The following is a 14,793-nucleotide window of genomic DNA, read 5'->3' as shown; positions in this document are numbered from 1 at the left end:
GCCTGTGGAGAAATTTAAACCCTTATGCACTGTTGGTGGAAAAGTAAATTGGTGTAGCTGCTCCCCCTGCCAAAATTAAAAGAATTACTGTATGACACAGCAATTCCATTCCTGAGTATATACCCAGAAGAATTGAAAGCAAGGTCTTGAAGACCCTGTTCAAGGGTCATGTTCATAGTAGCATTATTCACAACAGCTAAAAGGTGGAAGCAACCTAAGCGTCCATCAACAGATGAATGGGGTAAACAAAATGTATATAAGTAACAGTGAAATACTTTCCAACCTTGAAAGGAAATTCTGACACACATTACAAAATGGATGAGTTTAGAGGACATTATGCTAAGTGAAAGAAACAGTCAAAAAAGGACAATATTCTATGATTCCACTTATATGTGGTACCTAGAGTAGTCAGATTAGCCTAGAGACAAAGCAGAATGGTGGTTGGGGGTAGAGAAGAATGTGGAGTTATTGTTTAATGGGTACAGAGTTTGTTTTGGCAAGATGAGTTCTGGAGTACGGTGGTGATGATTGCACAACAATTTGAATGTACCTAATGCCACCCAACACTTAAAAATGGTTAAGAAAGTGAATTTTATGTTGTGTATATCTTACAATTTTTTAAAAAACCTCAATGTGTATGTAGCTCAGCTCTAAAACCTATTTACTTACTGATAATTTATCCCCTGCTTATTTCTAAAAATATACTTGAGACATTTTAAAGAGAAGAAAATTAAGGATCAGCTGAGGAAAAGGCAGATCCCACTTTAATGTTAAAATTCTAGCTGAGCTTCCTGTCAGTGATACGGTTTTGTGTCATCAAGGGGACCAAGAGAAAACTTTTTCCTATTATGAAAATCTAAGAGAAACTTTTCACATAACCTCTTAGGGAAAACAGTGCCTTTGCTAGTGATCTTATAAAAGTAGCTACTACCTAATAATGTTCCCTATGTATCAGATAGGGAGTGCACTGTTGCACTTAACCCCATGATAAAGTTGTCCTTGTTCTGGAGACAAGGGAAACAAGACTTGGAGATAATTAATTTGCCTATGATAAACACTGCTGGGCCGTCTTCCTAATAATCACATCTGCCCATTGTCCTTTCTAAAAAACCATGGTTTGCTCTTTCCTTCACAGTTCCAGGAGCTAAATCTTCATTAATTTAAGCCCGTCTCGGTCATTGCAGTCCCCCTCAGTGTTTGGTCTAGGCCTGAGGCTTGTGTGCAAACTGACCCAACAAATGGTAAAAGGAGACTCCTGGGGTGGCTTCTTTGCCCTTAAAAAGGGTACCTCTTCTATAAGGTGATGAAAATGTTCTGAAATTAGACTGTGACGATGGTTGCACAACTCTATGAAGATACTGAAGACCACTGAATTGTACACTTTAAAAGGGTAAATTTTGGGGTGCCTGGGTGGCTCAGTCGGTTAAGTGTCTGACTTCGGCTCAGGTCATGATCTCACAGTCCGTGAGTTCGAGCCCCGCATCGGGCTCTGTGCTGACAGCTCAGAGCCTGAAGCCTGCTTCGGATTCTGTGTCTCCCCCTCTCTCTGACCCTCCCCCGTTCATGCTCTGTCTGTCTCAAAAATAAACATTAAAAAAAATTTTTTTAAAGGGTAAATTTTACAGTATATGACTTGTGTCAATAGAGCTGTTTTTTAAACAAAACAAAAACCTGTAAAGAAATGTATGACTGGCAAGCCCTTGACCAAGGATTCTTAAACCTCACCTCAGAATTCCTAACAGAGCTTGTAAAAGTAGGGGGCAATGCCTTATCATAAGCAATTGATTCAGCTGGCCTGGAAAGGTATGGATATCCATGTTTAACTCCATAGGTTATTTCAATGCCCAGCCAACTGTGAGAACCACTAGCTTGCCTCCATAAATATCCATTGTCTCAGCTGCTTTTGGCAGAAACTAGATTGCAATTAATTTTACCGTGTGCTGCCTCAGGAATGTAGAATCCAAATAATCTGTACTGCTGATTGAAGTTGGTTGTGCAGAAAACTCATGCCCTGTTACAGAAATTCAAGTCTAAAAGAAAGCCATTCCACCTTCCAATGGGTAGTGGGTTATATTTGTGGGCAAGACCACATTTTTTTCAAATGTAAGCTTTGGGCATACTTGAATGCCTGTCTGGACAAGTATAGGTTGACAACCTCAGCTCTTATACCCTACAGAAAGGATGCATTTATTTTGATTTAGAACCTCATTTTGACTGTCAACTGACTTCTAAAAAATTTTTTTTAACGTTTATTTTTGAGAAAGAGAGAGAAAATGAACAGAGGAGGGGCAGAGAGAGACACAGAATCTGAAGCAGGCTCCAGGCTCTGAGCTGTCAGCACAGAGCCCAACACAGGGCTCGAACCCATGAACCATAAGATCATGGCCTGAGCCAAAGTCACTTAACCAACTGAGCCACTCAGGTGTGCCTGTCAACGGACTTCTAAATCAACATTCTCAAACTGCTGGCTGCAATTCATTAGCAAGTCATGAAATCTGTGTCATAATCATAGGTAATCATCTTTGATGCAATGAAATACTGTTTATACTGTGTTGCAATAGAAAATTTTTTTCTTTACTAGGATCCACAGTAAGAAATATAAGACTAATCTGTTTGAAGAAATAGCACTACTTCCTTAGGGCAAAACCCCTAATTCTTTAACATCTGTGTATTTCTCAAAGAATTTTTTAAAAAAAATTTAAGAACTTACTGAACTCTTTCTATGCTGTAGCCTGGTTAAGTCATGGGATTAAAGTATAATTGCAAGTTGCTGTTGAGCATGGATCTCAGGTATTCTGATTTCACAATACCTTTTCTGCCATTTTCAATGATTTGTTTCCTCCTAAGGACCCGAAGTTCTCCATTGTATGAAAAGTTTCTCCGGCTGTCCTAAGCAATTGATGTCTCTTTCTCTTGGCTTAACCTTCAATTTCCCACTCCCACCTTTTGTAGCCTATTTCATGTTAAGCATTTACAGAGTTGCCATGCTTAATGAACCATTATAGCACTCAATCTAAGGGTTATTCCAGAGTTTAGAGACTGTAGGGGAATTTAAAATGTGAATTTCACTTTGAGCAGCATTCTCTGCAGATTTAAAATACTCTTCATATACTTGGAAGACAGTAGTACTTTTCTAGCATTTGCTAGGCTAAACAACTATTTTTCAAACAGTGCTTCATTCAAATTTAGTCTTTATGTTGGTTGCTCTTTGAATTCTGTTTCAGATTTGGTCTACACTATTTAAAACATGACAATCAAAATTTAAGTCTGCATGTTAAGATACATAAAAAAATAGACTACCTAAATTTAGAAAAAAACATTATTCTAAACTGTGTATCATAAAAGACCAGCACACGACATGTTTCAAGCAATGAAAAGGAAATTACTCAATTTTCTGTAGTTCCAATTCATACAGAACAACCTAAAGCGGGGCGGGGGGGGGGGGGGCAGTTTAACAAACTTCAATGACAGATACCAGAGCTTTGAAGAAAAACATTCATAAAGTTACATAAAATATGAGAAACTGAGTTCCAAGAGATGTATTCCCTAACCTCAATATAAAGATTTAGCTACAAGAAAATGTTCCCTCCACCCAACCCTAACTGAATAAAAATCATCTTATCTCTTGGTAGACATTTACTGAGTTTGCAGCTCAACACAGAATCTTGTAGGAGGCTCAGCAGAGATGTCCAAATGGTCAATCAAGGTGTGATAACAGCTAAAGAGAGGGGCTGCAGGTCAAGGCTGGGTAAGGCCCTTCCTTTGTTGATACAGCAGCATCCCTTCTACTTCAATGGTTACAACCCAGGCCTAGGAGGCCTGGCAGATGCCCTCATCAGAAGTCTGAGAGAACCACTTCCTCAGTTTGGGTGGCTCCAAATAGCCCTGGAACTCCAAACTCAAATGACTTATGTGGAAACCCTACTGTTTGTCACACCACCAACTAGAATATTCTCCTAATCACGATTTTACTGAAAATTTAACCAAGTCACTTAAATCTCTGGGAATCACGTTTGCAGGGAGACCACACGGTCTTTGCTGCCAGTTACTCTCAGTAGGATATCCTACCTACCTTTGACTTATGTCTATTTTCAAACCTATTCTGCTTTACGTAAGCAGTAATCTACATTTTAGATCACGCCTCAGAAGAAATCGTGTTAAAGGGAATACCCGGACTGCATATGTTGCTGCTTTGATCACTTTTGGATGTAAATTTTGACAAAAAGCTAAAATAACTCAAACTCTTTGAGGTTGTGAATGATTGGTTAATAAGACAGAATATTTAAATCCTAGTACAGATTTTACTCACATCTTGATCTTAAGTGGCACAGCAAATAATTTTTATCTGCCAAAAACCGGAACTTAAAGCTATTACCTACTTCACCTCACTTTTACTCATTTGCTAAAATTTTCATGATTGTGATCAAAATGGCAAACAAAATAGGACCCAGATTTTAATATTAGATGAATTTGCAGGTGGCTGGACCATCATAATCAAAGAATAGTTCTCCAAGCGCAATAGCTCAGGTCTGTTTTTGGACCTTATTTAGTACCTAGTAATAATTTAAATAAAACTACAGAAATATAAATATTAGATATATAAACAAAGTCCACATTTTTATTTAACATGCTTACATAGCAGGTTCCAGATTCAATATTACCCCAACAAGATGAGATATAGCAGGGATAAATGTAAACTCCCAACATTTGATGTTTAAGTATTTTTGAGAGAGCACACAGGTGCGCACAGGGGTGGGGGAGGGACAGAGAGAGGGTCAGTGGACCTGAAGTAAGCTTCGTGCCTACAGCAGAGAGCCTCATGTGGGGCTTGGAACTGTGATGTCGAGATGGTGATCTGAGCTGAAGTCAGATGCTTAACCCAATGAGCCACCCAGATGCCTCAATATTTGAGGTTTTAAAAAGTATTTTTGAGAGAGACGGAGGGAGGGAGGAAGAGAAACAGGGAGACACAGGATCTGAAGCAGGCTCCAGGCTGTCAGCAGAGCCCGATGTGGGGCTCGGAACTCCTGAATTGTGAGGACACTTAACTGAGCCACCCAGGCACATCTCAGTTTTTAAAAGTAACCAAGACAGGAGTGCCTGGGTGTCTCAGTTGAGTTCCGCTCAGGTCTCAGTTTCTGGTTTGAGTTAGAGCCCCCATAGGGTTCCTGTGCCAGACAGCTCAGGGCTTTGGGGCCTTCTTCGGATTCTGTGTCTCCCCCGCTTCCTGCCCCTCCCCCACTCATGCTGTCCCTTACTCTCAAAAATAAAATGAGTGTCAGATTGGATACTTGTTGAAATGTGAATAAAGCCTGGAAATAGTAAGGTAACAATGGTTTCTTGGTTTTGACAAATGTACTATACTATGGAAGTGGAAGACGTTAACGGGGAACAAACTAGGTGAGGGGTACAATGAAACTCTTATCCTATCTTCCCAACTTTTCTATGAACCTAGTTACTACCAAAGTTTTATTTAAAAAACTTGACAACGCAATTAAAGATCTAAAATGTAATTTGCATTTAAAAAGTCAGATATTTGATCATAATCTGTGTTATAACCTCCTTAGGGCACCTGGGTGGCTCAGTCCACTGAGCAACTGACCCTTGCTTTTGGCTCAGGTCGATTGCAGGGTTCAGGAGTTCGAGCCCCATGTCAGGGTCTGCAGAGTGTGGAGCCTGCTTGGGATTTTCTCTCTACCCCTCTGCTTCTCTTACACTCACTCTTAGAATAAACATTTAAAAAACTTTTCCCTTTCTCTCTGAGAAAGTCTCTCTGAGACTCCTGGGTCTCCTGGGTCAACGGAGGAGACTACACACTTGTACATCCACAGATTTAATTTTGATAAAAAGTTTAAAAAGCTATACACTGGAAAGGGGAACAGCATAGAAGAATCTAGAAACCCTGTGACCTAAGGTTCAGAAACAGCTTAAGAACGGTTTAGTGTAGATGTGACCAAAGGGTATTAATTGGGGGTGCCTGGCTGGTTCAGTCGAGGAACATGCAACTTTTGATCTCAGGGTCATGAGTTCAAGCCCCACTTTGGGTAGAGAGATCAAAGATTTTTTTTCAAAAAGATAAGTGGGATCAAGTAAATTATTCTTGTAAAATGAAGTAAAATAGTTCAGTTACCTTACAAAAGAACTTAAGTTTTATGTCACTAGCAAGCAAATAGAATGGAGACAAAAAGCTCATCCAGCAATAGATGACTTAGGAGCTACTCTACCTCAGTCTGTCATCTGTAATGAGGGGATTAATACTTGCCCTAAGGTCTCTGCCCTCCAATGAGTGACATATACATTGATGAGGTATTCAAGCAGACTTCAGTGAATATACTCAGTTGATTTGAAGTTAGATTTACAAAAGACTTAGATTCTTTCAATTTGTGTGTCCTTGTTACTTTTTTCAGTAGACATTTGGATGTCTAATGTTTTCATATTCTCCAGCAACTCCTACTTGTCCTTCAGATCTCAAGTTATGCCTGACAAGGCATTTTTCTTCATAGCATCATCACAATTCAGTATTACCTGCTCATTTAAGGTAGGATCTACCCCCCCCACTGGATTATAAACTCAAGTGGCAAGACCTGTCCATTTTGTATGCAATTCTATCTCCAATGCCTAGGAATAGTGCAGCTTAAAAATCGATTACTAGTTTGGGAGTTTCCTACAAAAGGTATACATACACTTGCCATACAATCCAGTGATCCCACTGCTAAGTATTTACACAGACAACCTATAGTCACAAACCTACAGGTGAACAGTCCAATTAATAAACTTCCCATACTGGAAAACCACCAAATGGACAAACTGTCCATGAAAAAACTTAGATATGAAACAGACTTGTAAAACTTTTCTTAAAAAGGTGATTTTTCAATGTATGCAAAAACATTAACAAACTTTCAATTGCCCAAGTGTTAATACTTTTTGCTTACTCAGGAAGTAATTGTTAACATTAACTTAGCATTATCTTTGTTATGTAGTCTCCCACAAAAACCAGAGCTCTAAACTCTTGAGACCTATGGGCCCCTTAAGGGTAGTCCAAGGTGAATGACTATTTTCCTTATTTCACTCATTTCTGCCAGTGATTGATGGACAGGACACTTAGTTCCTATTTCTCTATTTAGGTAAACGACAAAATCATGATCCTTCTCAATGATTTCCAGGGATCAACTACCTTTCAGGAACCATGTGGCAGTCTCCTAGACATCATTAAGTTTCAATTTTAAGTCATGGAAATTCCCAGAGACTTACCAACTGGATGAGAAAACCTATGGGTTTGGAAGTGAAAGACATTATAAAATAGAATAATTGAGTATACCTGCATTTCATGGTAACAAAATGAATATATTCTACTACCAATCTAAAGCCTATGTAAAGTCACATTAACACCCAACAAACTGTTACCCTTGAGAGTTGGCCATTTTAGAATTTGTGAACACTTATGGCCAAGAAATGTTTTGGGTGGAGAGCTTGGGGCTGAACTTAGCAGAAAACCAACTGAAACGTGAAATGCAAGCCCAGTAACATTCACCAGGATTCTTACACTCCATACTGAAAACTACTTAAAATCAAAGGGCTTGCACCACTTGTGCAGCCAGTAGCCTTTATGTCGGGCTGAACCCAAACTTTAGCAACCAAATGAATTCTCATGCTCTTAAGAGGCTAGAAGATTAAGGGATAAACGCATAAATTAGAGCTGATTTGGCCAAAACCAGATTTGATTATCTATTCTGGCAGTAAGGACACTAACAGAATAATTTTTTAAAAATCAAATATGCCTTACTAAGGATCTGTTTTAAGTCCTGAATCAGAATGCTTTCCTCCTAGGGGCACCTGGGTGGCTCAGTTGGTTGAGCGACTTTGGCTCAGGTCATGATCTCACGGTTCAGGAGTTCAAGCCCCAAGTCGGGCTCTGTGCTGACAGGTCAGGAGCCTGGAACCAGATTCTGTCTCCCTCTCTCTGCCCCTCCCCCACTTATGCTCCATGTCAAAACTAAACATTAAAAAAGAGAATGCTTTCCCCCATATTCTGAAATCACACCAGAATTCCCGGGACAAATTTCAAGATCACGAACATGGGTAATTCAACAGCTGGCCAATTTTAAACATGGTTGAAGGTCAAACACTAGTTTGAGGCATTCTAGTTTTATGAAACCACTCTTAATTTTAATCAATCCAAACAATGCAATTAGTACATAAAGTTCAACAGAGCTAAAGTAAACTATATTCTCAATTTACAGACTCATTTTTGAAACCAGTTTGTAAATTATTTGCAGGACTACCAGTAGATGGTGCTCTAAACAGATGACTGCCTTCACAAGGTTATATCACATTGGGTTCTATGGAGTTAAGTATCCCAACTGGCCCAGCTTTTCTGGACACTATTTCCACTTCCCTTTCTCCATTTAGTGGTAGCCATTTTCTGAAGCTAAGTGATTTTTTGGGGGGTGGGGGTGTGGGAGGGGTGAACAATAAATCCCTCCTAGTACACAAGATTTCTTATGCTGGCTACCGTTTACCAACATGCTGTTTAAGAATCTTACCTATCTCCACTCCTTATCTTAAACCAATTAGCAATCAACATATTTTTACAAATAAGAGGAAAAAAATAATGGGTGTTTTGGAGCTGTGGAGACAAAGTCTTATTAACTTTTAATTTACAATGCCTCTGGTAATACTGCCCAGAGACCAAGCATTTTACCTAGTTTAGAAAAAAAAAGTATTTTAATTGCAGTTCTCATTATGGCCACTAAGTTCTTAGATACATTCCACTTAGTAAATGTCTGCATTATAAAATACAAGGTGTCCTGTGATTTTGCCTATTTCAAAGCAACTTAAAATTTACGGATCAAATAGGGTCTTATGAAATTAATGTCCAAATTAGCCAGGATCCATGGAATGTTCTATCAAATGCACCAGTGTTAAGAGATTTGCCAGCTATCCAAAGGCAAGAACTTAAGACCACGTTGTTGTCAACCAAAGTACTGTTAATTTACCAGTCTACCTACAGTTTATATAAATTACAAAATTACCACAGTGGGGTTTAATGAGCTCTTCACTTTCCAACTCATCCATCAAATTAACTTCAAATGGTCATTCTTTTATTGCTTGTTAGGTAACAATTTTGGAAGGACGCTTTTAGCAAAATCTCAAAACATATTCAACTAAAAACAAAGCTTACCCTACAGTCCAAAACAGGTCCTCATTTAGGCTGAGTACTGCCACTTTGGGTTTTAAATCTCCAGTGCAGCAATGCCCCTTCTTCACTCAAGCTTGGCTTAGAGGAAAATTCCTACTGGAGGTGGATTTCTAGTTCTCAAGTGACATTAAAATTCCAGTATATACTTTGTTCTCCTACAGTTTGGACACAATGAACTCTACCATTAAATACAATAACGTTATTGAATGCCTCACCTTTCAGGATACTTTAAACTACAAGATTTATAAATGTGACAAAGCATTCCAATAAGTGGGAAACTCAATTGTGACAATGTTATCAAGTCTACTCAAGTGATAGTATACAAATTTTACACGTTGACTTTGATTTACAAAATTTAACTTTTTATAACCTACCTTAATGGTGTTACTGTTCTAAACGGTGTTGCAGATCCCCTTTTCCCATACCTCTATGTACTTGTTTCTTTTCCTTGAGGTGGTAAAAATGTTTCCCAGCCCAGGGAAAAACCCTTAACCCAATTCTCAGTTTCACCAGATGTTAACACCAGGAATAGGTTATGGGCAACTCAATCTTTTTACCTGAATAGTACAAGCTTGTAGTGTTGACCAAAAGAAGACACGGGTTTCTCATTAAACTTGTTTTAATGGGTCTCAAAATTCTGTGACAGATTTTTGGTCAAAGTTGTTTCCATTAAAAAGTACTGATTTTAAAAACTAATAACTTAAAACTGCCACACACAAAAAAAACAAATGGTCCACAAAACATTCTCCTTTCCTTCTGAAGGTTTTACGATGCATTGTTATCATTAACCAGTCTTTTACTATTAAACTTAAATGGCCAATTGACACAAACAGTTCTGAGACCGTTCTTCCACCACTGATTAAGACTGGGGTGGCAGGTATTGGGGATAATATTCATTTAGCCTTCTGAGCTTTCTGGGCAGACTTGGTGACCTTGCCAGCTCCAGCTGCCTTCTTGTCCACTGCTTTGATGACACCCACAGCAACCGTCTGTCTCATGTCACGAACAGCAAAACGGCCTATTAAAACAAATTTTAGATTGTCATCAGAAACTTTGTTCTGGTATTTCCCATCTTCAGTAAAGTTTCTAATTACACTCAAGTCATCCTTACCCAGAGGAGGATAGTCAGAGAAGCTCTCAACACACATGGGCTTGCCAGGAACCATATCAACAATGGCAGCATCACCAGATTTTAAGAACTTGGGACCATCTTCCAGCTTTTTTCCAGAACGACGATCAATCTTCTCCTTCAGCTCAGCAAACTTGCAGGCGATGTGAGCTGTGTGACAGTCCAGCACAGGTGCATATCCGGCACTGATTTGGCCTGGATGGTTCAGGATTATCACCTGAAAAAGAGTTGCATTTAATGAGCCTCAAAACACCAAGTCTGGCAGTTAAGTGAGAACAGTGCCACTTTCCAGTGTTACCTGAGCTGTGAAGCCAGCTGCTTCCATTGGTGGGTCATTTTTGCTATCACCAGCCACATTGCCACGACGAACATCTTTGACAGATACGTTCTTGACATTGAAGCCCACGTTGTCCCCAGGTAGAGCCTCACTCAAAGCTTCATGGTGCATTTCAACAGACTTTACTTCAGTTGTAACATTGACTGGAGCAAAAGTGACCACCATGCCTGGCTTAAGAACACCGGTCTCCACTCGACCCACAGGGACAGTACCAATACCTGAAATATTTACAGCATGGTGTCAAATACCTTACGTGAAAAAAGTGCAGCAACCAGCACAAGTTACGTCCTGATAGTGATGTTCAACTTACCACCAATTTTGTAGACATCCTGGAGGGGCAGACGCAAGGGCTTGTCAGTTGGACGAGTAGGTGGCAGAATGCAATCCAGAGCTTCAAGCAGTGTGGTTCCACTGGCATTGCCATCTTTACGGGTGACTTTCCATCCCTTGAACCAAGGCATCTAAAACAAGATTGTCAATTAGCATCCCCCAAATAGTTGTCAATTAGTCTCAACATCTGTCCCCTTCCATCACTTCCTCCAAGTCTTGAAAGTCACTTACATTAGCACTTGGCTCCAGCATGTTGTCACCATTCCAACCAGAAATTGGCACAAATGCTACGGTGTCGGGGTTGTAGCCAATTTTCTTAATGTAGGTGCTGACTTCCTTAACGATTTCCTCGTATCTCTTCTGGCTGTAGGGTGGCTCAGTGGAATCCATTTTGTTAACACCGACAATAAGTTGTTTTACACCCAGTGTGTAAGCCAGAAGGGCATGCTCACGGGTCTGCCCATTCTTGGAGATACCTGCTTCAAATTCGCCAACACCAGCAGCAACGATCAGCACAGCACAGTCAGCCTTTGAAAAGAAAACAAGACCATATCTGGTTACAGCTTCTTCAAAAGGATGAACTCACCCTTTTTCCATTGCACAAGGCAAATCTCATTATTTTCAAGTTACTATCAATCATACCAACCTGAGATGTGCCCGTAATCATATTTTTGATAAAGTCTCTGTGTCCTGGGGCATCAATGATGGTCACATAGTACTTGCTGGTCTCGAATTTCCACAGGGAGATATCAATGGTGATACCACGTTCACGTTCGGCTTTCAGTTTATCCAAGACCCAGGCATACTTGAAGGAGCCCTTTCCCATCTGTAAGAATTGAAAATGGGTTACTTGGGAACTAAAACACGATCCATCTTCAACTTGGAAATCCCTTACTCCCACTTCAGCAGAAACGTGAAGTTTCAGTTCAACAACTGTTAGATGACTCACATTAACATACGTAAGAAGTTTAACAGCAAACACTAGTTTATTCCACCTTTAAGTAGGACATTTAGATCCACACGGACTAGTTTTGAGTTACCACCTAACACCTGCTAACCAACTTACTTCCAACGACCTTCCTCATTATGTTGCTGCACCTACCTCAGCAGCCTCCTTCTCAAATTTTTCGATAGTTCTTTTGTCGATCCCACCACATTTGTAGATCAGATGACCAGTAGTGGTAGACTTGCCCGAATCTACGTGTCCAATGACGACGATGTTGATATGAGTCTTTTCCTTTCCCATTTTGGTTTAGGTTGAGCGGTGGTTTTCACGACACCTAAATTGGAAGAAAAATACCCTTGAAACTACTGTCCCAAAGACTTGAGAATAAGCCACGATCCAAACTCTTAAAGGGCAAATTCCAAGGAGAATTACAACCAGTGCCAGGCTGGCCCAACTCTAGTCTCCACCCACCAAGCGTGGGGTTAACTCCACCACACAAAATCCCCTCCCCCTCGAGGAAGGCCTGCTTCCAAGTCGTTGAGAAGAAATCGAGGTGCCAAGACGGCGCCGGGTACACCGTGGGGTCACAGGAAGCGGCGGCCAGAGAGGGAAAGGCCCTTTTCCTTTGTGTGGGTGACTCACCCGCCCGCTCTCCCGGGCCGCCGCGTCCTCCATTTTGAGCTCCCTGCAGCAGGGCCGAAGAGCGGCCATCTTTCCGCGCACGCAACTGGTGCCGAGCGGGCCGGCCTGGCCGGCCGAGGTGGACGGCACGAGGCTGGCCCCCAGGGCCGCCCGTCCCACTCCACGGTGCCCTCCCGCGCCCGACTCGGTGGCCACCGCTTGTGGGCCCCGCCTCGCCGGACATGTGCGCCGGGACCAGCCGGCCTCGCCACCGCCCTCCGCGCCTCGCGGCGGACCCACAACCCCAAAAACCCGACGACCGCGAAAAAGCCCACCCTGCTAAGATCCTGACCAACCTCCGCGAAACTATCTTGACGCGGACAAGCATAGCAGCTTTTTCTGGACCGGCTGATTTGCTCGAGACTTAAAAAGATTGTGACAAGGCAGGCGAGAAGGTGCGGAGAATTCGCACACGGCGGCCACAGCGCCCAAGCCAGGCCTCAACCCAAGCACGAGGCGAAGGTGGGGGGGGAGGGATCCTGAAAAAACGCAAGGCCGCGAACCTTCCCACCCACTCGTAACCCGAAATTCGGGGTCAAGAACCTCGTAAAGTGCCTGGATGGCGCGGCAGTTGTAACAGGCAAGCGAGGGCCACAACCGGCTCCAAGAGGCCAGGCCCGCGGAAACCACACCCGGTACTCACCTGTGTTCTGGCGGCAAACCCGTTGCGAAAAAGAACGTTCAAGGCGGCTACGGCACTTATATACGATCCTCCCCCACCCTCGGGGAAGAGGGCGGAGCCAGCACACGACACCACTTTCCCAGTTTACCCCGCGCCAACTCTACCAGGCACCCGTTCAATCGCCGTCCCTTCCCCCCTACTTCTCGGGGACCGTGGGCGATGTGCGCTCATCCCACTGAAGAGCACACTTCGCCTCGCGCATGCTCCTTTTGACCCAAATGATGACAAGAGCGAGTGGGTGGGGAGGTGGGGTCGAGCGAGCCTTCGGTTCTAGGTTATCGAGAGTTTAACGACGGTCCCTGGGTTCCCCAAGGCTGAGGCGAGTCCTCCTTTGTATGAATTACTTTCGGCTCCAGCTGGGGGGTGGGGCGGCCAGAAGGCGGCCGGGCCGGGATGTGCGGAGTATTCCTTCTGCCGTTCCTGGTTTAAATTGTAAAGGTGATGTAGACATTGGAGTATGCCTTCCCTCGGCAGTAAACCTCCAGGCTTTAGCCTGGTCCTCTCGAAGGTCCGGGACAACCCCTTTGAGCCACTTCCACCGCTAGTCGCCTGTCCGCCCGGGGCTGGCTCCTCCCCCGCCCCTGCCTTCGGATCACCGCCCCGCTGCAGATGAGTACAAGGCCCAAGCACCCAGGGCAGCGAGGGGCGGAAGACCCAAGGGGCTGCCTTCACAGCCGGTGAATCAGCGAGGGTTTCAACTCGGTGGCCGGGACCCGAACGAATATGCTTTTGGGGCTGGCCTCTTGGCTTGTTCCATTCAAAGCCAGCTGCTTTTATCGAAGCCCATATCACACGTTCACCCCATATGGCACTCCAGACGTCTAGTTTTTCAGTTTAGAATAGATTTCAATCCCACAGTTTGCCTTTTAATTCTAATTCTATTACGCTATAAAGAGACCTGTGTGTGTCTGCTCTCGTGGTACATTTTTTTTTTTCAGTGTACACTGATTTGATTGCTAGCATGAGAAACCTAAGGAAGAACTTTTCAAATTCAGTCTTTCCACTTGATCTCGTATAGAAACTGATCAGCAGCATTAGCAAGTTTATCCACACAATTTCCTATCCCTGATACTTGTGAAATCACTGCTTCTCAAGTGGCCTATCCCATTTAAATAAATGGATTAATTTTATGTCGTCCTATTGATTTTAACTAAATGTTAGCATAAATCTAGGGCAAACCCGGATGAGGCCTTTTTGGTTGGCAATCAGGGCAGCTCTGAGAAATGCTCCTTTCAGGAAAGAACTTTTATTTTTAATGAGCTAGTTACTACATCAGTATATCTCTTCCACGTGTGGAACATCACTGCAACTCCTAGAGCCCATCTATTAAATTCTTGAAACCTACTATGTGTCCAGTGCTAAACGAAGTTCTGTGGCTTGTGCAAAAGAAATACTTCCTTTTGGAGAGGAACCCACAATCAAATTGGAAGAGGAAAAGGAATATATAAAACAATGGGGAAACAGTTAAAGGCAAACTTGTATGGGGCTT

At 42.4% G+C, this 14,793-nt stretch overlaps 1 protein-coding gene across 1 annotated transcript; it reads right to left on the bottom strand.

The window, feature by feature from the left end:
- Positions 1–9,813: 9,813 nt before the first annotated feature.
- Positions 9,814–13,404, bottom strand: EEF1A1 (eukaryotic translation elongation factor 1 alpha 1). The gene is made up of 8 exons (XM_027057404.2): positions 13,266–13,404; positions 12,098–12,275; positions 11,642–11,821; positions 11,227–11,523; positions 10,976–11,126; positions 10,627–10,883; positions 10,311–10,545; positions 9,814–10,217 (listed from the first exon to the last, which is right to left on the bottom strand). The coding sequence occupies exons 2-8, from the start codon at positions 12,239–12,241 to the stop codon at positions 10,093–10,095; spliced, it is 1,389 nt and encodes a 462-aa protein (XP_026913205.1). The 5' UTR covers positions 12,242–12,275; positions 13,266–13,404; the 3' UTR covers positions 9,814–10,092.
- Between the last annotated feature and the right edge of the window lie 1,389 nt (positions 13,405–14,793).

This window comes from Acinonyx jubatus, chromosome B2 (genome assembly GCF_027475565.1).
Source record: "Acinonyx jubatus isolate Ajub_Pintada_27869175 chromosome B2, VMU_Ajub_asm_v1.0, whole genome shotgun sequence".
NCBI lineage: Eukaryota > Metazoa > Chordata > Mammalia > Carnivora > Felidae > Acinonyx > Acinonyx jubatus.
Note: the sequence above shows the minus strand (reverse complement) of the source record. Positions and strands in the feature narration are given on the sequence as shown.